At 56.3% G+C, this 21,226-nt stretch overlaps 2 protein-coding genes across 7 annotated transcripts in view; both read right to left on the bottom strand.

The window, feature by feature from the left end:
* Positions 1-390: 390 nt before the first annotated feature.
* On the bottom strand, positions 391-4,304 carry exd2 (exonuclease 3'-5' domain containing 2). Of its 2 annotated transcripts, none has more exons than XM_029828304.1 (9): positions 4,247-4,304; positions 3,144-3,668; positions 2,794-3,050; positions 2,590-2,716; positions 2,184-2,494; positions 2,006-2,112; positions 1,798-1,933; positions 1,327-1,695; positions 391-1,236 (listed from the first exon to the last, which is right to left on the bottom strand). In XM_029828304.1, the coding sequence occupies exons 2-9, from the start codon at positions 3,480-3,482 to the stop codon at positions 1,020-1,022; spliced, it is 1,863 nt and encodes a 620-aa protein (XP_029684164.1). In that variant the 5' UTR covers positions 3,483-3,668; positions 4,247-4,304; the 3' UTR covers positions 391-1,019. The 2 variants fall into 2 exon arrangements, with proteins under 2 accessions (XP_029684164.1, XP_003978542.2); XM_003978493.3 differs by having other exon boundaries at positions 4,194-4,254.
* A 192-nt stretch (positions 4,305-4,496) lies between these two features.
* The window catches only part of numb (NUMB endocytic adaptor protein), a 32,535-nt gene continuing 15,805 nt past the window's right edge, over positions 4,497-21,226 (bottom strand). For 2 of the 5 annotated variants that reach the window (XM_029828310.1, XM_029828313.1), the window contains exons 2-11: positions 17,108-17,244; positions 14,448-14,522; positions 10,339-10,371; positions 9,014-9,088; positions 8,576-8,716; positions 8,267-8,471; positions 7,915-8,196; positions 7,376-7,519; positions 6,505-6,636; positions 4,497-6,433 (exon numbers count right to left, since the gene is read on the bottom strand). In XM_029828310.1, the coding sequence (XP_029684170.1) occupies positions 5,835-6,433; positions 6,505-6,636; positions 7,376-7,519; positions 7,915-8,196; positions 8,267-8,471; positions 8,576-8,716; positions 9,014-9,088; positions 10,339-10,371; positions 14,448-14,522; positions 17,108-17,233 (1,812 nt within the window). In that variant the 5' untranslated portion in view covers positions 17,234-17,244 and the 3' untranslated portion in view covers positions 4,497-5,834. The remainder of the gene's footprint in view (positions 6,434-6,504; positions 6,637-7,375; positions 7,520-7,914; positions 8,197-8,266; positions 8,472-8,575; positions 8,717-9,013; positions 9,089-10,338; positions 10,372-14,447; positions 14,523-17,107; positions 17,245-21,226) is intronic. The other 3 variants (XM_029828322.1, XM_011619826.2, XM_029828326.1) reach the window with 3 other exon arrangements.

Genomic DNA, 21,226 nt, shown 5'->3' with positions numbered 1-21,226 from the left:
CGTTTCCACCTGCGGAAGTCTCGCCGTGATGCAGTAGCGACGTGCGAAGGAGGAAGACTCCTGTGAAGAGGCGGCGTCCTGCCAGTCACGAGCGCGTGCACGTCCAGCGCGTGCACGTCCAGCCCTTTAGTCCAATCAAAGCAGGAGAACTCGTCACTCTCATTTCGCTTCACACACACAAGAACTTTTGACTGACGCCAAAATCAAGAGGCCTTAATTAATTCAGCAAAACGCGATTGTAAAGAAAATTCTGCTTTGAGCCGAAGGTCACGAGCGATTCCGCCGCGGACGAAACCGCTTTTGTACATTTTTACAGACTATTTATTAAACTGGGATTTTGTAAGAAATAAAAAGGGTGAACGTTGTCGTGTGTGAAGAAAGATCCCCAAAGAAAAATGACAAATACATCTTTATTTATTTCAATTAATCACAAAGATCAAAGAACGACAGATTTATAGTGTTTACTTCTGATCAAAGGGACCACTCGGCCCTGCGGGGGGGCGGCTGACCAACGGTGCCTCCTTTAGTGTCGGCGCTCTTTTCCCTCTCTGAGCCAAATGGATTCTGGAAAACGACGTCGGACTGAAACGGCAGAAGAGGAGCCGCGGCGCCGCCGGGCGTCGGCCGTCGGGAGGCGCCATTAAAACATGAGCCGAGGACGCGTCCGAACACGTCGGCGGGGGGACGCGGACTCCAGGAGAACATCAAAGTGATGGAGACACAACCGGGTCCCAGGCGGGACGCCTGGGCGGGAAGGAGCGCCGGGTAAAAAGGCCAAGTGGTTCCGGTCCAGACTGGTGCTGGTAAAAGCTGCTGACCGTCATTACTGGGGGGTTAAGAGCAGCTTCACTAAAAATCTGTGCTTCCGCTTCAACGCGTCATAAATTATTCTACATCTTCTCGTTCGTTAAAAGGAAAAGTGGCCACGTGAGACTTGGAGCTCCGGTTCAGTCCAACTGGAACCAGCCCACCTCCTCTGGACCGAGGAGAAGCCGCTCCGCTCCGCTCCACTCCAGGACTCAGCTGGGCTGGACGGGCAGCTCCGCTCCGTACTTGCGGAGGAACTTGCTGTGGTTGTGGTCGACGGCCCAGAGGGGGGGCAGGTGGCGCGGCTGCATGGAGGCCAGGAAGTGCTGCCTCCAGCGCCGCTCCAGCTCCATCAGGCCCGGGAGGCCGCGCCGGGCGTGAGCCCGCACCACCTTCAGACCGTGGGGCACGTAGGCCTCGTTCAGGATCCTTGAGAGGAGAGAGGAGTGAGAGCGTGGCGAGGAGTGAGAGCGTGGCGAGGTGGGCGGGCGGGCGGAGACCACCGGGGTTCAGACTCACTGCGTTTCCAGGGCGGCCGCCTGCTGCAGCGCCGCGTCCGTCAGCTCCTCCTCTTCCTTCATGTCCAGGAAGTTCCTGATCAAGAGCTGCAGCTCCTCCCTGCGCCGCTGCGGCAGCGCCTCCGCGGCGCTGAGCAGCACCCGCGCCGCCGAACGCACCCGCCGACGGTCCGGGTCCTCCATCAGGCGCACGCCCTCCTCGCAGCCTTGGGGGGCGGCGAACTCGTCGGCCAGCTGCTGCTTCAGGAAGCCGTCGTAGACGTTGGAGGTGGCGTGGCAGCTGGTGCAGAGCAGCAGGATGTCGTGGGAGTTGTGGTCCTTCATCTCAATGGGGAAATGCCGACGGTACTCGTGAGGAACGATGTTTTTCCTGGGGGGGGTTCATCAACGTTGTCAACAAAACTCAGCCAGACTCTGAAGGGGATCAAAGAGGGAGGGATCAAAGAGGGAGGGATCAAAGAGGGAGGATCACCTGATGTAGGAATCCGCTTTGCCACAGACGACACACAGGTTCTCTTTAGCCGTCAGGTAATAGTCCTGCTGGGAGTCGGGACGTCCCGACGGCTCGAACAGCAGCCTGACCACGAAGGGCTCTTCGCTCTGCAGCTCTGGGTGACGACAGAATGAGCTCCAGACCTGGCAGCCCCCCCCCCCCCCCAATCTAGAGAGCGATGGCGTACCTCCGATTCCTTTGTCCAGGTACCATCGGGCTTTCTTCTTGTCACAGGTGCACAGCGGTTGGCCATCAGGAGCGTGGAGGAAGCAGTTGTCATAGAGGGGAGACTTCCTGTTTCAGACAGTTGCTCAAAGTAACTAAAGTGCCTCATGCAGTCATTTGTGGGGGGGTGAAGGCCTCACCTGGCGGAATAACCCACGCCCAGGGGTTTCCTCTTGGAATTCCTCCGAGGGTCTGGGACTTGCTGGTCTCCAGACTCGGGGCTTTCAAGCGTGGGCGTTCTCCGCAGCCTCCTCTTCCTCTCTCCTTCGGCCCCCCTGCTGTCGCCGTCTCCTCGGCCCCTGAAGGGCACGTCCACCAGGCCCTGGCAGCGGGCAGCCAACTCTGGATAAGAGCTCCCGCTGGAAGAGGCGGGTCCGGCTTCGGAGAGGAGGCCGAGGAGGTTGAGGAAGAGAGCGACGGACACCTGAGCGTCTCTGGCTGCATAAGTCACCTGGGGTGAGAACACGGGGGGGTTTAAGCTGCTCACCGTCTCCTAAAGAGGCATCAACGCTTGCTTTGGTCCTCCGTGGGAGGATGAAGGTGCACCTGCTCCAGGGTGAGCTCGTCGGCCTCCCAGTCGCTGCAGCGCAGCTCCACAGATTTGTCCAGGCCAACGTTCAACAGATCTGCCGCCAGCGACTTCAGACTCAGGCCGTTATTCACTTTAGCCTCCCTGAAAAGCAGCAGAAGACGCTCAACCTCCCCCAGCAAAGCAGGAAACGGCCTCAAGCGGCTGAAAACAGACCGTACTTTTGCCTCAAGGCCAGGTGGCGCAGATCAACCGTGCACGAGAGCGCCAGGCCGCAGTCGCGCGCCAGGCGTTTGCCATCCTCGTAGCAGCCGACCCCGACTTTAAAAAGGCGCGCGTCTCGGAGGAGCGCCACTAACGTGGGGGGGAGGGGCTGCTGGCAGCTGCGGAAGGCCTGCAGCCTCACCAGGACACACAGACCGGAGTAGGTGGCCATCTGCAGCAGGGAGACCGAGGACGCTCTGCCTTTCACGGACACCTGCAGCGCCACACAGAAAGCAGCTCAGCTTAGATTCTGCCCCGCCTCCTAGCTTAAAGCGTGCCCAGGTTATCGACGGCGTCGGCCTTTTACCCATTCGCAGTCAAAGCCCAGAACCGGGAAGAGCGACAGCTCCTTCTGCATCCGGGGCCACAGCTGCTGCCACTCGTCCTCACAGCTCACCGTCAGTGGTTTCACAGCCAGCAGCTGCTCACACGTGGGCATGTGCACAGCAGGGGGCGGTTGGGTTCCACAGTCTTTCACCTCTTTCTCCGGCGGGGGGGAGCCCAGGGCGTCCACAGGATCGGCCACCTTCTGGAAGGAAGGGAGCCTCTTCCTTTTGGTTTGGTAAAAGCGCCATGCCAGCACCCCCCCAAATGTCAGCCCCAGCACTGTCGTGATGACAGCGGCTAAAGGCCCCCGCTGGGACATGCTGACCTCGGGCTCCTTTGATGGGCTCAAGTGCAAAGTTACCGTCCAAACACGCGAAAGTCCCGCTGGACGTCAGTGGTGGCGTCCGGCCGTCCTGACACGCGCCTCGGTGAAGGGGGCGAGCGCCGTGTCCCTCCCAGCATCAGTGGGATCCAACATTCCCGTGGCACCGTCCCACAGCTCTTCCTGTTGGAACAACACGCTCAGCAAACGTGAATGCAGCACTTTGCTCATCCTAGCCACACACAGGGTCCGGGTCCGGGTCCGGGTCCAGCTCGGTATCATCGCTCCGGTGGCGATACCACTTTAATTTAAAGCACCGCGCATTTAAGCGCAAATGCGGTCGGCAGCAAGCTGAAGGTTTTCTGGGGCTTCTATAAAATCAACTCATGGCGTCAGTCCACACTGAAGCTAAAGTTAGCAAAACTTAGCAAAACCGGCGTTGGCCATTTGTTGTGGCCACAAGACTCCAAAAGTTAAACACGCTCAGGATTGAATCCTAATTATTTTCGGGTCCAACGCCGAGACAGACGGTGTCAACATGACATTTGTAGTTAGATTCACAATGAAATCAGTTCAACCAACGTTAGCATGGTTAAACCTGCTAAATCTCCTTTGCGCTGTATCAGGTCGGTTGTCTTTACGCGTCATTTAGAGCACAGTTACAGCACAATATTCCTTTTCAGCTCAAGTGTGCAGCTTGAAACTTACCTTTGCGGCTTTAACCAACGCAGTTGTGTAAATATACAACAGCTTTAACTCACCTTAGCCAAGATGTTCCAGCCTCTATTTATAAGGAAGGGACACACCGGGGCAGAATTAACCGACCGGCGCCACCTGGCGGCGCGGCGGTACTACAGCAACCTGGCCTGTGTTGTGTCATTTCTGAGAATTAAAATAAATATACATGCGTGCACTATCAGACCTGGTGAAGGTGTGACAATAAATAACTGATGAATTACAACGAATATCAATAAATTCCAGGCTATGCTGTAGTGAAAAAGCAAGACGACGTCCTCTATCACCGTCAATTTATTGAATAGTTTAGCTTCAAATTAAGAAGTGGAATAAAGAGTAAAATAATGACAAAATGATCAAACAACCGATCTTATTCACAGGCTTGATTAAAAAAATAAACCCACATACAGAAAGACGATGCCATGAAGAGAGATGAAACTGTTTTGTCGCCAGTTTTCTGGCGCCAGTCAGAACCGCAGCAGGATGAGGGAGGTCGGCGCGCAGCCTCGCGGCTCCTGCAGCACCACAGCCATCCAAAAATCACCTCTGAGCACAAGTTTCAACCAACTTGAAAGGCTGTGCAACATTAAAAAAAATAAAAATGAACTACTTATAAAAATAAAGATGTGGGGGGAAGGTGACCCGAGTTCATTAAAAACCAGCCACCGCTCACGATCCGAAACTAAAGTGGGAAGAAGTGACGTGCACTAAATGAAAGGGTGAGCACAGGTGAGCCAGCCGTGCACCGGCACCAGCACCACCTGCGGAGGTCCACTTTGATTGTTGCTGCCGTATTTACAGTGAGATGCTTCACATCCGATCACGGGATGAAAGAGGCCGGAATAACAAACACACAAGTAAAGCAGCTGTCCCTTCACAAAATCACCTAAGATCACATTAAAAATTAGCACTGCTCTCATCTGTGTGTACAGAATAGACTCTTTATAGATATTTATATATATATATATTTATAGAGAGATTTTATGTAGAATATATACGGTCAAGATGAGCTCGCTGCAGCTAGTCTGTGCCTTTGGCACCATAACTTACAACTCTTCTGTTGGATTTCAAAGCTATTTAAAATATAACTAATGCATAAAAATAAAGATTTTGGCATTTTCTCATTCCATTGTTCAGAGATTCCATCCAGAGGCCAAGTTCTCTCAGTGCTGCTCGCTCTCCCACGAGGAAGGTGTGTTGCTGTCAGCAGGGGGCGCTGTGAGCTTGATTTGAGCCGAGGCAGAAGCGACCACATCTGGCAGGAGAGAGCTTGGCGGTGGAGCTGCAGCTGGCTCGGCGCAGCATGAACACGACCATACAGATGATGCCCCTGAGCTGCCCGGGGAGTAACAGCACACAGGTATTCTTGGCTCCGCCCACCCTCCTCATCCTGCCCTGCTCAGAGAAAGCCAGATGTTCGCCCTCCTCGTCGGCCAATCGCACGCGTCGCTCCCTCAGCGGCCTCTTCGCTCTCAGTCTTTTCCAGTCTCGAACAGTGGTCACAGCTGGATCTCAAAGGTCTTGTGCAGCTCACTTGAGAAAGGATTTGTGGGGGAGGGCGTGGTGCGCTGGCGTGCCCGCCCCTCCAAGGCTGCCCACTGGGCCTCAAAGGCATCACCCTGGGGCTGTGGGGGGGGGTTGGACGGCTGGAGAAGATGGAGCCAGCCGGCCGTGAGCAGCCCAGCCGTCTGCACCGTTGAAGGCCACGCCGCCGTTGGACGCCCGGGGCGAAGCCGAGGGCGGCGGAGGTTTGATGAACGGGCTGACGTGGCCGGCAGCCGGAACATCGTGCTGAGGCGTCGTGGAGGTGGGGGCAGGGAAGGGCAGCGGTTGAGTGACTGAGCCAAACACGTTAGCAACCATCTGGGAAGGTGTGATGCCCACCACCGGCACGCTGGGCGGAGCAAACGGCAGCCCGTTGGCCATCGGGAGGGGCGCCGGGGCCGGAGCCTGGAAGGCAGGCTGGCGAGGGGGCAGCGTGGGGACGGGAGCGGGCAGAGACGGCACGAAGGCCACGGCGGGAACGGAGGGCACGTGGGGGGGGAAGGGCTGGGCAGGGGGGGCTGCTGCATTATGCTGAGGAGCTTTGACAGACTTGGACACCTCCTCTAACCAGCGGTCTGCTTCTGAAGGCGTGCGCTTGTGGGAGGGGCCGGCGGGGGAGGACGGGGGCGGGGCCACGATCACCGGAGCAGCCGAAGACCAGTGACCACCTGTGGAAGGCAGAAGGCAGAAGGCAGCGTTAACATGTCCCTCACTGACCTGTCACTGCAGCGGCGCTCACCTGGCTGTGCTGAGGTCGGGGCCACGGCCGGGGTATTAGCCCAGGGGTTAGTTTCACGAGCAGGCAGTGGAGGGGGCAGAACTGGGGGGTTAGCAGGGGCAGGAATGGAGAAGGGGGCAGCTGTGCCGTTCACTGCAGCAGGTGAGAGACAGAAATGGTTCAGGTGAGATGTTAAACCCATGAATGAGTAGATTAATGGATGGATGGGTGGATGGATGGATGGATGGATGATGGATGGATGGATGGGTGATGGATGGATGATGGATGGATGGATGGATGATGGATGGATGGATGGATGATGGATGGATGGATGATGGATGGATGGATGGATGATGGATGGATGGATGATGGATGGATGATGGATGGATGGATGGATTGATGGATGAGGGTGGAGTCACAGACGTAGGAGTGAACCTGAACATGAGCTCTAACATCTCTGGACGTTTCCTTTCACAAAGTTCAACTGTCCTGACGTACAGCAGAAATGTGGGAGGGGCCTGGACATAAAAGGCTAACCCAGCAGCAGCGTCAGACAGACAGGCAGGCAGGCAGGCAGGCAGGCAGAGAGACAGACAGGCAGGCAGACAGGCAGGCAGAGAGACAGACAGGCAGGCAGACAGGCAGGCAGAGAGACAGACAGGCAGGCAGACAGGCAGGCAGAGAGACAGACAGGCAGGCAGGCAGAGAGACAGACAGGCAGACAGGCAGACAGGCAGGCAGGCAGTGCGAAGAGCAATCAACCCTCTCGTTCCAATGAGGATGAGGATGATGATGATGATGATGATGATAATAACCATCATCATGGTGATCAGCAGGAGTGCAGGGGCCCCCCGGGGCACAGCGAGTCCCACCTGTCAGCATGAGGCCTCACCTGCTGCTCCAGGAGACTGAGGAGAGGAAGCCGGTCTGGGCATGGGTGCAGAGGAGAAGGGGTCCTCGGGGGGGCCGCTGAAGGCCGAGGTGATCTGGGTGCACAGCGAGCTGATGCTGTCACCTTCTCCTTCCACCTCCGGGACTGAGGGCACAAATGAGAGAGCAGTTAGCCAGGCCCCAAGGCTCCTCGGGGCTCAGCGGAGGCCGAGGCCCCAAGGCTCCTCGGGGCTCAGCGGAGGCCGAGGCCCCAAGGCTCCTCGGGGCTCAGCGGAGGCCGAGGCCCCAAGGCTCCTCGGGGCTCAGCGGAGGCCGAGGCCCCAAGGCTCCTCGGGGCTCAGCGGAGGCCGAGGCCCCAAGGCTCCTCGGGGCTCAGCGGAGGCCGAGGCCCCAAGGCTCCTCGGGGCTCAGCGGAGGCCGAGGCCCCAAGGCTCCTCGGGGCTCAGCGGAGGCCGAGGCCCCAAGGCTCCTCGGGGCTCAGCGGAGGCCGAGGCCCCAAGGCTCCTCGGGGCTCAGCGGAGGCCGAGGCCCCCGACTCACCCGAGTTCTTGATGGGGAAGTCGGACTTGCGCTGCACGGTGGAGGGCAGCTCGTTCATGCGCAGCGACAGCTGCCGCTTGAAGGGAGACGTCTTCTGGCTGAGCGCTGGGAAGCCCCTGAAGGAGCCCTGCCTGGCGATCACGTCGGCGGGGGCGTGCCTGCGCGGTATCACCTGGGGGCCCAGGGTGGCCACGCAGGGGGGCGGGGAGGACGTGGGCGGGGTGCAGCTCCCCGTGTGGGGGCTGGCGCCGCCGCTGGGCGTGTTTCCGCTCAGCTCCGCCTCTGCTGGGGAGAAGCAGACGCCACAGCTCAGCACGCTGCCACCTCGGGCTCACGGCTCAACGTTTCACACCCTTTTTAGCATCCTGCAGCTGCCTCATCACTTCCTCCCTCTCCGCCGCCTCTGTTGCCGTGGTAACGCGGAAGGAGCCTTCCCGGGTGAAGGTGGTCCTGTTGGCATCGAAGGTCGCCGTGACGCCGCACTCCTTCTCCCGCTTCTGTTTGCGCTCCAGACAGGCGGCGAAGGCACAGCCCACGGCGTGGCTGAGCCGCTCCCCCTGCAGGCACAACACAGCGCTTCAGAACCGACCCGGCAGCAGCAGCAGCAGCAGCAGCAGCAGCAGCAGCAGCAGCAGCAGGAAGGCGAGAGGACGTCTCCTACGGAGTCTTTCATGGCCATGAAGCAGTGGCAGATCCAGCGCCGCGTGGTGCCGTCCCTGCAGATGTAAGAGAACGCCCTCTCGAAGTTACGGTCCGGAGCGCAGAACGATACCTTCTCGATTGTCTGGTCCAAAATTAAGTCCTGTAAAAAAGCATTTTGCTCTCATTAGAAAGAACTGGAATCCTTTGGCCCAGGGAAACGGGCTTTAGTCACATCGGCTATAAGACGAAATAAGCCGACAACCTTCATCAGAATGTGATTTCTAAGCAGGGACAGTCAGAAAAATAATAACAAAACTGCACCATCTGCATTCTGACCAAGCTGCATTATTTATAACGTTGCCTTCTCTTTTGCCCCCCCCCCCCCCCCCCCCAACAGCCTGTTCCGCTGGTGCAGTACCAGGCGCTGCCGCCAGGGGTCGCCACCCGCCACTATTACCTTTGTCTTGTCGTCCACCACGCGCAGACCGTCCGCTGACACCCACAACACGGCCCGCACCGCTTTCTTCCCAGCCTGCCGAGGAAGCACAAGAGGAGAACCGGGGGTCAAAGGGCACATCTGCGAATGACTTCCCTCTGTACCACCCTGGTACCTAGTTAAGGCATTAGTCAAGGTAAAGGTGCACACAGAACACACCTGTAAAAGAAACCGCAGGTAAAGATGAGAGAAGACAAGTCAGCAGGTGTGTTGAAAGGTTTTGGGTCGTAATAAAAGGAGTGTTGGCGTGAAATCAGTGGTGACCTCAGATTAGGACAATAAATATTGATGTGCATAAAAAGGAAAAAGACTTGTCCACAAAACAGTAGATGTGGTTGGTGGAGCTGAAGGAGAGAACACACACACTTGTTAACACCCCCAGAATCACACACACACACACACATGCATCAGCAGCCGTCCACAGCCTGGTGACAGGGACGCTCCCAGCCTGATCAAAGGGGGAGGAGTTATGGGGGGGGGGGGGGGGGGGAGAGGGGAGGAGGAGGGGAGGAGGAGGAGGAGGAGGAAGAAGAGGAGGAGAAGGAAGAGGAGGAGGAGGAGAAGGAGGAGAACGAGGAGGAGGAGGAGAAAGAGGAGGAAGAGGAGGAGGAGGAAGAGGAGGAGGAGGAAGAGGAGGAGGAGGAGGAGAAAGAGGAGGAGGAGGAGGAAGGAAGAGGAGGAGGAGGAGGAGGAGGAGAAAGAGGAGAACGAGGAGGAGGAGGAGGAGGAAGAGGAGGAGGAGAAGGAAGAGGAGGAGGAGGAGAAGGAGGAGAACGAGGAGGAGGAGGAGAAAGAGGGAGAACGAGGAGGAGGAGGAGGAAGAGGAAAGAGGAGGAGAAGGAAGAGGAGGAGGAGGAGAGGAAGGAGGAGAGGGAGGAGGAGGAGAAGGAAGAGGAGGAGGAGGAGGAGGAGGAGAAAGAGGAGGAAGAGGAGGAGGAGGAGGAGGAGGAGAAAGAGGAGGAAGAGGAGGAGGAGGAGAAGGAGGAGGAGGAGGAAAGAGGAGAAAGAGGAGAACGAGGAGGAGGTGGAGGAGGAAAAGGAGGAGGAGGAAGAGGAGGAGGAGGAGGAAAAGGAGGAGGAGAAAGAGGAGAACGAGGAGGAGGAAGAGGAGGAGGAGAGGAGGAGGAGGAGAAGGAGGAAGAGGAGGAGGAAGAGGAGAAAGAGGAGGAGGAGAAAGAGGAGGAGAAGAAGGAGGAGGAGGAGGAGAAAGAGGAGGAGGAGGAAGAGGAGGAGGGAAAAGAACAACAGATAAGAGACACTCTCAGACACACAAAGCAATAACTTACTTTTGTAAAGAATCCTTTGAAGAATTTCCTGTCCTGGAAGTGGATGTGATGAAAGAGGAGGGGGGGTAATGGGGGGGGGGGCACGGGGGGGGACAAGGCATGAAAATGTTACCTACAGACCCAAAACTGTCAGGAGCCCCCAGAAGGGATTGGATCTGGGTTTGATATTCCTTTGATGAGTGAGTGAGTGAGTGAGTGAGTGAGTGAGTGAGTGAGTGAGTGAGTGAGAGTGAGTGAGAGAGTGAGACAGAGAGTGAGAGAGTGATTGAGTGAGTGTGAGAGAGTGAGCGAGCAAGCGAGATAGTGAGTGAGCGACAAGTGAGCGAGAGAGCGAGCGAGTGAGTGAGTGAGTGAGAGAGAGTGAGAGAGCGAGTGAAAGAGTGAGAGAGAGTGAGTGAGAGAGTGAGACAGAGAGTGAGAGAGTGATTGAGTGAGTGTGAGAGAGTGAGCGAGCAAGCGAGATAGTGAGTGAGCGAGTGAGTGAGAGAGAGTGAGAGAGCGAGTGAAAGAGTGAGAGAGAGTGAGTGAGAGAGTGAGTGAGTGAGAGAGAGTGAGAGAGCGAGTGAAAGAGTGAGAGAGAGTGAGTGAGAGTGAGCGAGCGAGCAAGCGAGATAGTGAGTGAGCGACAAGTGAGCGAGTGAGAGAGTGATTGAGAGAGTGAGATAGTGAGTGAGCGACAAGTGAGCGAGAGAGCGAGTGAGAGAGTGAGTGAGAGAGAGTGAGCGAGCAAGCGAGATAGTGAGTTAGCGACAAGTGAGCGAGAGCGAGTGAGAGAGTGAGTGAGAGAGAGTGAGCGAGCAAGCGAGATAGTGAGTGAGCGACAAGTGAGCGAGAGAGCGAGTGAGAGAGCGAGTGAGAGAGAGCGAGCGAGCAAGCAAGTGAGCGACAAGTGAGCGAGTGAGAGCGAGTGAGAGAGCAGGTGAGTGAGAGCGAGAGAGAGTGAGAGTGAGTGAGTGAGAGAGAGAGTGAGAGAGAGAGTGAGCGAGTGAGTGAGAGCAAGTGAGTGAGTGAGAGAGAGAGAGTGAGTGAGTGAGTGAGAGAGAGTGAGTGAGTGAGAGCAAGTGAGTGAGTGAGAGAGAGAGAGTGAGTGAGTGAGTGAGAGCAAGTGAGTGAGTGAGTGAGAGAGAGTGAGTGAGTGAGTGAGAGAGTGAGCGAGTGAGAGAGAGAGAGTGAGAGAGAGTGAGAGAGTGAGAGAGTGAGCGAGTGAGCGAGTGAGCGGTCATGGTTCCATGTGGGATGGATATTTTCATGGTGATGCAGACGTTGCTATTGGAGATGCGCCATGATGACTCAGCATGGGTCCCAGAGCAGAGCAGACGCTCATGTGACCCATCTACTCACATCACGGCTGTTACCAACATTCAACCTGACACTTGTTAGCTTCTAATGTTGCAGAAGTTCTTCAATGTACCCGACCGGTCCCCGACCGTGGCACAGACAGCACGGGTCAGCTCGGGTCTACTCACTACTGGTTAGTACAAACACACTGGTGACCAGTAAACCCTGCCATGGCCCCCACGGATCACCGGAGAGGTCAGAACCGATGCGTTCTCTGGTGGGTTCTGTCCCGAGTACGACAGCAGGAGCAAACGTCCTCTGAGCCTTCTCAGGTCTGGAGGCCAGAACGAGGCTCCAGCCGTGCTGATGACAGAAAGATTCCCACATGTGACAGTTTGACCTCTGAGTCTGGGAATGTTCAGGGCTCAAACTCAGAGGTCAAGTTCAGGTCGCCACACCCTCACGGAGCGTGCACAACCAGACCAGACCTACTCCTAATCCTGTCTGGCTGCGCTCCCTCCGAGCTCCTCTCCTCCTCTTAAGCTGTGAAGAGGAGTGCCACTCTGCTCCTGTTACACCGCCCGATGGCGCCGGCGCCCTGTGCCCCGCGTTCATGCATGATTTAACGCGTTAACCAGCTCTGCAGATTCGTTTGGAATGAGCTAAGCACTTGTTGGAGTATGTGGGGACGTGCAGGGAGGTGAGGATGCTGCTGGCTAGGATTAGTACGCTGTGGTTAGAGGAGTCAGAACAGGCTTCATCACTACAATGAACGTGTGTTGGAGGAGAATCGGCGACATTTCTCCGCAACACCACAAAAAAAACCTGCTTAAAGACAAAAAAGTACACAAATCAAAAGGCAACACAATATTCAGGTGTTAAGAGCGTGAGTTGAGATGGAAATATAGAAGTCTGATTATTAAAAACAAGCTAATCCAGACAAATCAGCTGTTTGGAGCCCACCTCTCGTGATAACGTGTCTCACCACCAACAGGGAGGGAATTAGAGCTCACGTGTCCCCCGACATGGGCCCAGACCAACAGAACCCTGACAGGCTGTCAAATAACCTCCAAGCACCAACCAGAAGAGGAAAAGAAAGAGGCGACAAACAGGCCTTTGGTACCATGTGACGCCCCTCTGTTCCTGCCTATAGACGCACTCATTAGTGTAAAGGCTAATCAGCCAGTTTAGTATGTCTGTCCAGGTCCCTGAGCTGTGGAGCTGCAGCCGAAGCAGACCCTCACCCCCCCCCCCCCCCACCCCCCCTGGATGTGATGGAACAAGGTCAGACCCCAGGCTGCTCCTACCCCTCCCACCCTGAACCCCCCCCACAGTCACTCATTAGTAGGGTCCCAGAGGCTGGGAGGAATACGATGGAGTCTTCTTAGCTGCTCCTGACTGTCGATGAGGTCTGATTCATTGATAGAGTCACAAAACTCCGCACTGCTCTTCATCACACCATCACCATCATCATCCTCAGACTGTCGTCACGGCTACAGTCTCTGCAAAGCGCTCTGCTCGGTGTGCTTCCAGGCGTGTCCCACCCCAGGTACGGGCTAGCTGAGTATTTAGAGTTTGTTCATTGGAGCAGGGGTAAATGTTCTAATGGTGCAGGAACTGTATTTGTTGCCTGGCAACAAAGTCTTATCAAAGTCAGCGAGGACGAAGCTAGCTCTCGATCCGCTCTAGTCTAAACCCACAGACCGCACCACGTGTGTCTCCGTGCACGCCATGGAGCAACACACACTAAGACTGTTGCTACTTGTATAGTGTGATATTCTCATGTGTGAAGCTTCTCTGCAGTAATGTTAGCATTCCATCCCATGATGGCGGGAGTGAACATCCTGCCTAGGAAGCTTCTTCCAGGAGGATAAAATAAGGCGGCGTATTGGACAGGTTGGCCTGTGAAACACAGGTATGCTGCTCATCCAGGCCAGGCCTCAGCACCTCCCACACCTCCCACACCACAACAGACAGCAGCAGCTTTCCCAGCCCCAAATGTTGATTCTGCACATACTTGAGGATGATAATGTCATGCTCGCTCCCAAATAAGGGCAGTGAGGGAGCGAGGAAGAGGAGCAGCAGTGGAGCAAATGTCCTGAGCTTGAAGGGGGTCAGATAGCAGCAGCCTGCAGGGAGGCACGAGGCAGGAGCAGCCCGCCGCTCCTTTCACTTGGCTCCATTTCCTTCTCCTTGTTAAAATGACTGTAACTCAATAACGAGCTTGGGCGGCGTGGACGCCACGTGACGCTCGTCATCCGTCCGTGGCGTGTCTCTGTGGGAGATGTGGGCGGGGCCTGGCTCTTAGGGAGGCGTGATATTGTGTAAATTCACATGTTGTGTGTTGCAACACACAGGCCAAGAGTGAAACACTTGATGTTGGAGACTGAGGGCAGCTGCTCAGGTTTGCCCTCCACTGCAGAGACACACGAGAGTTTAGGACCTGGGTGTTGCCCTGGCAAACAAATGACAGCATGAAGGAGGGAACGCTCCTTGGGCCTGCTGGAATTTACAGGAAGTGCATGCCGACATATCGCCCCAGGCTGGGACAGTGAACCACGGAGAGGAGGGGCCATGAGAACGGCCCGCAACAATGGTAGAGGTTAACACGGGGTCACGATGGGTCGATTCTGTCAATGTGCTGGAGGCCTGAACTTGGACGATCAAATAAATAAAAACGGCATTGGAGAAAGCTGAGAAAAGACCAGTCAAACGCTGGTGGCCCAAAAAAGAAGTGCAGGAAGAGATAGGAAAAACAACAAGGAAGCAGGAAGTCTGGCATCCAGCGACAGTGTTCCTGGAAGTACGGCTGGTTTTCACGTGAAACTTACCGTCTTCAGACGCTTGACGGCATCCTCACAGATGTGCATGCCCCGAGACTCTTCCACCTCTACATGGCCCAGGTACTGCAGAGCAGGAGGGAGGAGAGACAAGATGGAGTCATGCTATGACACCCCAGCTGCTGTCTTCATGCAAAGTTAGACAAGTGAGTCGGGAGTGAGGCTGGAAAATGAGGCCGGACTGTCGAATGTCCCCCTGCATCGCTGCAGTGGTGATTTATAGAGACAATTAATTAGCATTGTGAGGACAGGCACAGTTCAATTGTTCCCTGGATAATCTCTACACTCTACAAAAGAGAAAACTGCTTTCAAAGAAGAATAGCTGCTGAAACATGAGACTGTGGGAAAAGCATGACTGAGCAAACACAAAGCTGCTCTTCCCTAGCACGCTGAGCCACCAGCAGCCTGTCCTGCCACCACGACACATGCTCCATGTTGGAAGGACAGGGAAGCTTAAAATTCCTACTATCATTAGGTGATCAAGACTCTTTAATCTTCCATTCTCAGAGTCAAAACTGAGAATGGACGTCCTGATCATGGACGTCCTGATCATGGACGTCCTGATCATGGACGTAATGATCATGGACGTCCTGATCATGGACGTCCTGATCATGGACGTAATGATCATGGACGTCCTGATCATGGACGTCCTGATCATGGACGTAATGATCATGGACGTAATGATCATGGACGTAATGATCATGGACGTCCTGATCATGGACGTCCTGATCATTACGTCCTGATCATGGACGTCCTGATCATGGGCGTCCTGATCATGGACGTCCTGATCATCGACCCAGGGACCAATCAATCACAACAACCAATCAATCACAACATGTGTTGCTGCAACAGGCAGTCTGATGGGGGAAGCCCTGTAGCTGCAGCCCCCGCCCCCCCTCGCCGTGTCACAACCTTGATGTCAAAAAAGCTATTGTGTGCAGGGATGCAGAGGAAGTCCGAACCCTTTCCTGACAGAAACGCTGACAGACTCACGCCCGTCTGTCCTCCGGCACTACTATTTTGAGCGTGTAACGCCGCAGGAGTGCGTCACACCGTCGCTGCTACAGCATGCTAACGTGCACCAACAAACGCAGCGGCGAGGAGTGAAAGCAGCTAACGCCAGATCAGCCTGAAGACGAGGCTGAGACGTGACGCCTGAGGAGGAGGAGAGGCTGGAAGTGCCTCAACAGATGCTTATTTTAACATCACACCTCATCCTGGCAGCAGTCCGGGGCCCAGACGGTCGCATTTAACACCTGTTCAGCCAGATCAAACCGGAAAATGGCGTAGATGTGTTCCCATGTGCCCGGTGGCTCTGCACTTCCATACATTTCATTTCTCTGCTGCCCATCAGCTCCAATGTTAGCATGAGAGGTTATTGTGCACGTGTGCCGGTGAGTGAGCAGCAGCAGAGGGAAGCCTGAATAAAGGCTGTGGCGCCAATATGGGCACACACTCGCCCTCTCTTCCTTCCCATCACTGATCATGACACAGCAACGTGTGTGTGTGTGTGTGTGTGTCTGTGTGTGTGTCTGCAGCTCAGCCATACGAGGGCCCCCCACACCCCCACTGAGTGGTTTTTGGTAGCCCTTCTGTGATGACAGGAAGTGGACGGTCGCTTCTGCAAATGAAGCTTTTGTTGCTGGAATACTGGGAACGCTCCACTCAACCATCTGATGGTGCAGAACTTCTGGTTACTATAGACAATGACACATGACATCTTTGAAAAGGAGGGAGAAGAAGCATCGCGTGGTAGCTCCCACCCCTTTGGGGGAGACTGGGCCGACTGGTTCTGATGATTGAAAGACAACCACTGGTTCTGGCCCAGGACCGAAGAACACCATCTCTGAATCACAACACATGGTGCCCCTCCTGTCAGCTGGCAGGGAGGCTGCAGACTCCCACAAACTGGACCATAGAAGAGGACGACAATGTCTCCTGGGCTGAAGAGTCTCCACTCAGCTGCAACATTCAGAGGGTCGGTCAGAATTGGGAGGAATCACCCTGACCGCATGGATCCATCCTGTCCTGTATCAAAGGTTCAGGCTGGAATGGTGGGGGGGGGGGTTACTTTGGGCTCCTCAGTAGCAGCTGAGCCTGCTTTAAAGGCTGCAGACACCCTGAGTCTTGGTGCTGGCCACCTCCATCCCTTCATGACCACAGTGGAGCACCTTCTGATGCTGCCTCCAGGAGGATGCTGCACGTGTCCCCAAGCTCAGATCATCCCTGACTGGTTTCTGGACCATCACAATGAGTGGCCTGTCCTCCAGGGGTCCTCCAGCAGAACCCCTGAGGAATGTTTCCAACATCCTGTTGAATGTGGGTCATGAAGACTTAAGGCACTTCTACAGGCAGACGTGGGCCCAACCCTTCACTAGCGTGGCGTACCCAATAAACTGTGCATGATGGCGTGCTTCCCTTCTGGAAATGTAATGATGCTCCAACGCAAACATTTACTCCCTCACAATGACACGTGTCTACCTCATGACGCTCACCTTTGCTCACCTTTGCTCTGAAGCTATCTTTACCATCTCTACAATAGTAAGACTGCACCCAAGCATCGCTCCTCCAACGCAGCTTCCTCGGCCTGTTGTGCTCACGTGTGTTTGCATGTGTGTGTTTGCGTGTGTGTGTTTGTGTGTGAGGGTCACCTTGACACCAAAGCTACACTTGCCGCTGCGGACCGCCTCCTCGTCCGTCTGCCACTGGTGGGGCCGGCTGGACTCTGGGACGTAGATGTCTTTCTTCCGGCGGAAGCTCTGGCGTAGCTTATTCATGGCTGAGCTCCCTGTGAAGAGACAGAAGACTGGTCAGCAGCAGCTAACCAGCCTGGTTAGTGTCTGTAAACAGGAATGCTTTCATGACATCACTGAACAAGTCTGCAAATCAATGACCTTGTGGCTCACAAGGTCATTGATTAAGGAGCTGCAGCAGACTTTATTGGTTCACAGTGAAGACTGGAGGGTCCCTCCTGCTGACAGGCCTTTCATGATAGTATCACTGTTGTTATTAGCCTTCTTATCGCTGTTATTATTATTATTAGCATGATCAGTACTGATTATGACTTTACTGTTGAAGCATTCTGCCAAGGTCTTTAACGGTGATACTGATGGAACGCACGGGGATACGTGTCCAGTGTGGAGAGATTATCAGGCTAAAAGAGAACGAGGCCAATTAAAGCTGCTGATCCAGACTGAAGTGGAGAGGTGCAACCATCATCAGTCTGGCTCCATAAAACATCAGTGGAAGGTCTAAAAGTCACCACTCAGGAGTCGTTCAGCGGAGCAAAGGAACCCAGGAGCACGTGGCCAGAGCGCTCCTCCACCAACAACTATCGCCCATTAACTTCTGAGCTGGAGAGGATCGGGCAGGATTAAAGGCCTTTAATCCAGACAGAGAGAGGCGGAGCCACGGTGACGGCGCCGCGGTGACGGAGCCGCGGTGACAGAGCCGCGGTGACGGAGATGGAGCCGCGGTGACGGAGCCGCGGTGACAGAGCCGCAGTGACGGAGATGGAGCCGCGGTGACGGAGCCGCGGTGACGGAGCCGCGGTGACAGAGCCGCAGTGACGGAGATGGAGCCGCGGTGACGGAGCCGCGGTGACAGAGCCGCAGTGACGGAGGCGGAGCCACGGTGACGGAGCCGCAGTGACGGAGATGGAGCCGCGGTGACGGAGCCGCGGTGACGGAGATGGAGCCGCGGTGACGGAGCCACGGTGACGGAGATGGAGCCGCGGTGACGGAGCCGCGGTGACAGAGCCGCAGTGACGGAGATGGAGCCGCGGTGACGGAGCCGCGGTGACGGAGATGGAGCCGCGGTGACGGAGCCACGGTGACGGAGATGGAGCCGCGGTGACGGAGCCACGGTGACGGAGCCACGGTGACGGAGATGGAGCCGCGGTGACGGAGCCGCGGTGACGGAGCCACGGTGACGGAGCCACGGTGACGGAGATGGAGCCGCGGTGACGGAGCCGCGGTGACAGAGCCGCAGTGACGGAGGCGGAGCCATGGTGACAGAGCCGCAGTGACGGTGACGGAGCCGCGGTGACAGAGGCGGAGCCACGGTGACGGAGCCGCAGTGACGGAGGCGGAGCCACGGTGACGGAGCCGCGGAGCCACGGTGACGGTGCCACGGTGACGGAGCCGCAGTGACGGAGGCGGAGCCACGGTGACGGAGCCGCGGAGCCACGGTGACGGTGCCACGGTGACGGAGCCGCAGTGACGGTGACGGAGCCGCAGTGACGGTGACGGAGCCGCAGTGACGGTGACGGAGCCGCGATGACAGGGCCACGATGACAGGGCCACGGTGACAGAGCCGCGGTGACAGAGCCGCGGTGACAGAGCCACGGTGACAGGGCCACGGTGACGGAGCCACGGTGACGGAGCCGCAGTGACGGTGACGGAGCCGCGATGACAGGGCCACGATGACAGGGCCACGGTGACAGAGCCGCGGTGACGGAACCGCGGTGACGGAGACGGAGCCGCGATGACAGGGCCACGGTGACAGGGCCACAATGACAGGGCCACGGTGACAGGGCCACGGTGACGGAGCCACGGTGACGGAGCCGCAGTGACGGAGACGGAGCCGCGGTGACGGAGCCACGGTGACAGAGCCCACGGTGACGGAACCGCGGTGACAGGACCACGGTGACAGAGCCACGGTGACGGAACCGCGGTGACGGAGACGGAGCCGCGATGACAGGGCCACGGTGACAGGGCCACGGTGACAGGGCCACGGTGACGGAGCCGCAGTGACGGAGACGGAGCCGCGGTGACGGAGCCGCGGTGAGAGGGCCACGGTGACAGGGCCACGGTGACAGGGCCACGGTGACAGGGCCACGGTGACGGAGCCGCAGTGACGGTGACGGAGCCGCGATGACGGAACCGCGGTGACGGAGACGGAGCCGCGATGACAGGGCCACGGTGACAGGGCCACGGTGACAGGGCCACGGTGACAGGGCCACGGTGACGGAGCCGCAGTGACGGTGACGGAGCCGCGATGACGGAGCCACGGTGACGGAGCCATGGTGACGGAGCCGCGGTGACGGAGCCACGGTGACGGAGCGGCTGCTCACACGTTCAGCCGCTCCGTCACCAACATGTTTCCAGGCCACAGAGAAAAGTGCACGTTGTTGGAAAGTGAAGTGAGGCTCCTTATGTGTCAGACTCCAGTCAGACCAGCACATATCAGCAACACATGCAAATACCATTGAAGGATACAGGCGACATGATACAGGCGACATGATACAGGCGACATGATACAGGCGACATGATACAGGCGACATGCACATTAACTGAACAGACAGATATCTGCTCCTGTAGGTGTCGTGGGTAGAGCTTCTTTATGCAGGTGTTTGCAGCAGTCGGGGGGTTAGAGGAGTCAGGGGGGTGTTAGAGGAGAGGGTTAGGGTTAGGAGAGGGTTAGGAGAGGGTTAGGCTTAGGAGAGGGTTAGGGTTAGGAGAGGGTTAGGGTTAGGGTTAGGCTTAGGAGAGGGTTAGGGTTAGGGTTAGGAGAGGGTTAGGGTTAGGAGAGGGTTAGGGTTAGGAGAGGGTTAGGGTTAGGGTTAGGTTAGGAAGGGTTAGGTTAGGAGAGGGTTAGGGTTAGGAGTTAGAGAGGGTGGGTTAGGTTAGGAGAGGGTTAGGGTTAGGAGAGGGTTAGGGTTAGGCTTAGGAGAGGGTTAGGGTTAGGCTTAGGAGAGGGTTAGGGTTAGGAGAGGGTTAGGGTTAGGAGAGGGTTAGGGTTAGGAGAGGGTTAGGGTTAGGCTTAGGAGAGGGTTAGGGTTAGGCTTAGGAGAGGGTTAGGGTTAGGAGAGGGTTAGGGTTAGGGTTAGGCTTAGGAGAGGGTTAGGGTTAGGAGAGGGTTAGGGTTAGGAGAGGGTTAGGGTTAGGAGCGGGTTAGGGTTAGGGTTAGGCTAGGAGGGTTAGGGTTAGGGTTAGGAGAGGGTTAGGGTTAGGAGAGGGTTAGGGTTAGGAGAGGGTTAGGGTTAGGGTTAGGCTTAGGAGAGGGTTAGGGTTAGGAGAGGGTTAGGGTTAGGAGAGGGTTAGGGTTAGGAGAGGGTTAGGGTTAGGCTTAGGAGAGGGTTAGGGTTAGGAGAGGGTTAGGGTTAGGAGAGGGTTAGGGTTAGGAGAGGGTTAGGGTTAGGGTTAGGAGAGGGTTAGGGTTAGCCTCACACCATTCACACACCCTGAGGGACAGACAGGCAGACAGGGAGACAGGGAGACAGGGAGACAGGGCTGCCTGTCTGCACCATGAACTCTTTACGAGTGTGTATCTTCAGTGTCCGTATCAGTGGCTCCAACCACGTGCAGGAAGGCAGCACAAAGTTTTCTCCTCCATTTTGGAATGAAGTGAACTTAGTTGCACTTAGAACAACACCCTGCTCACTCCTGGGGGGCAATAATCCCCTGTCAGACATCACGACTGCCCCTGGATCTACCCACATCTGTCACTGATATGGCTGAGCACATCAAACACCCCTTCACTCGTGGACGGGTATGTGTTAGGTGAGTTATGAGGATGTGTGTGTGTGTGTGTGTGTGTGTGTGTGTGTGTGTGTGTGTGTGTGTGTGGTGAGGTGGGTTTCAGGCCTCACTGAGGCTGGAGCCATAAAAAGGTGAATGCAAAGGTGAGATGGAGCAGCAGGGTGGGACAAGGAGAGGTCAAAGGTGAAAGTAACCAGGGAGGGTTGTAGGTGTGACGACATACGTAGAAACAATCATATTTTTCCATTTAGGCATCAGACACAGACCACAGGACATGAAGGCACCAAA

Source organism: Takifugu rubripes, chromosome 2 (assembly GCF_901000725.2).
Source record: "Takifugu rubripes chromosome 2, fTakRub1.2, whole genome shotgun sequence".
NCBI classification, from domain to species: Eukaryota; Metazoa; Chordata; class Actinopteri; order Tetraodontiformes; family Tetraodontidae; genus Takifugu; species Takifugu rubripes.
This window is presented reverse-complemented; position numbering and strand designations above follow the sequence as displayed.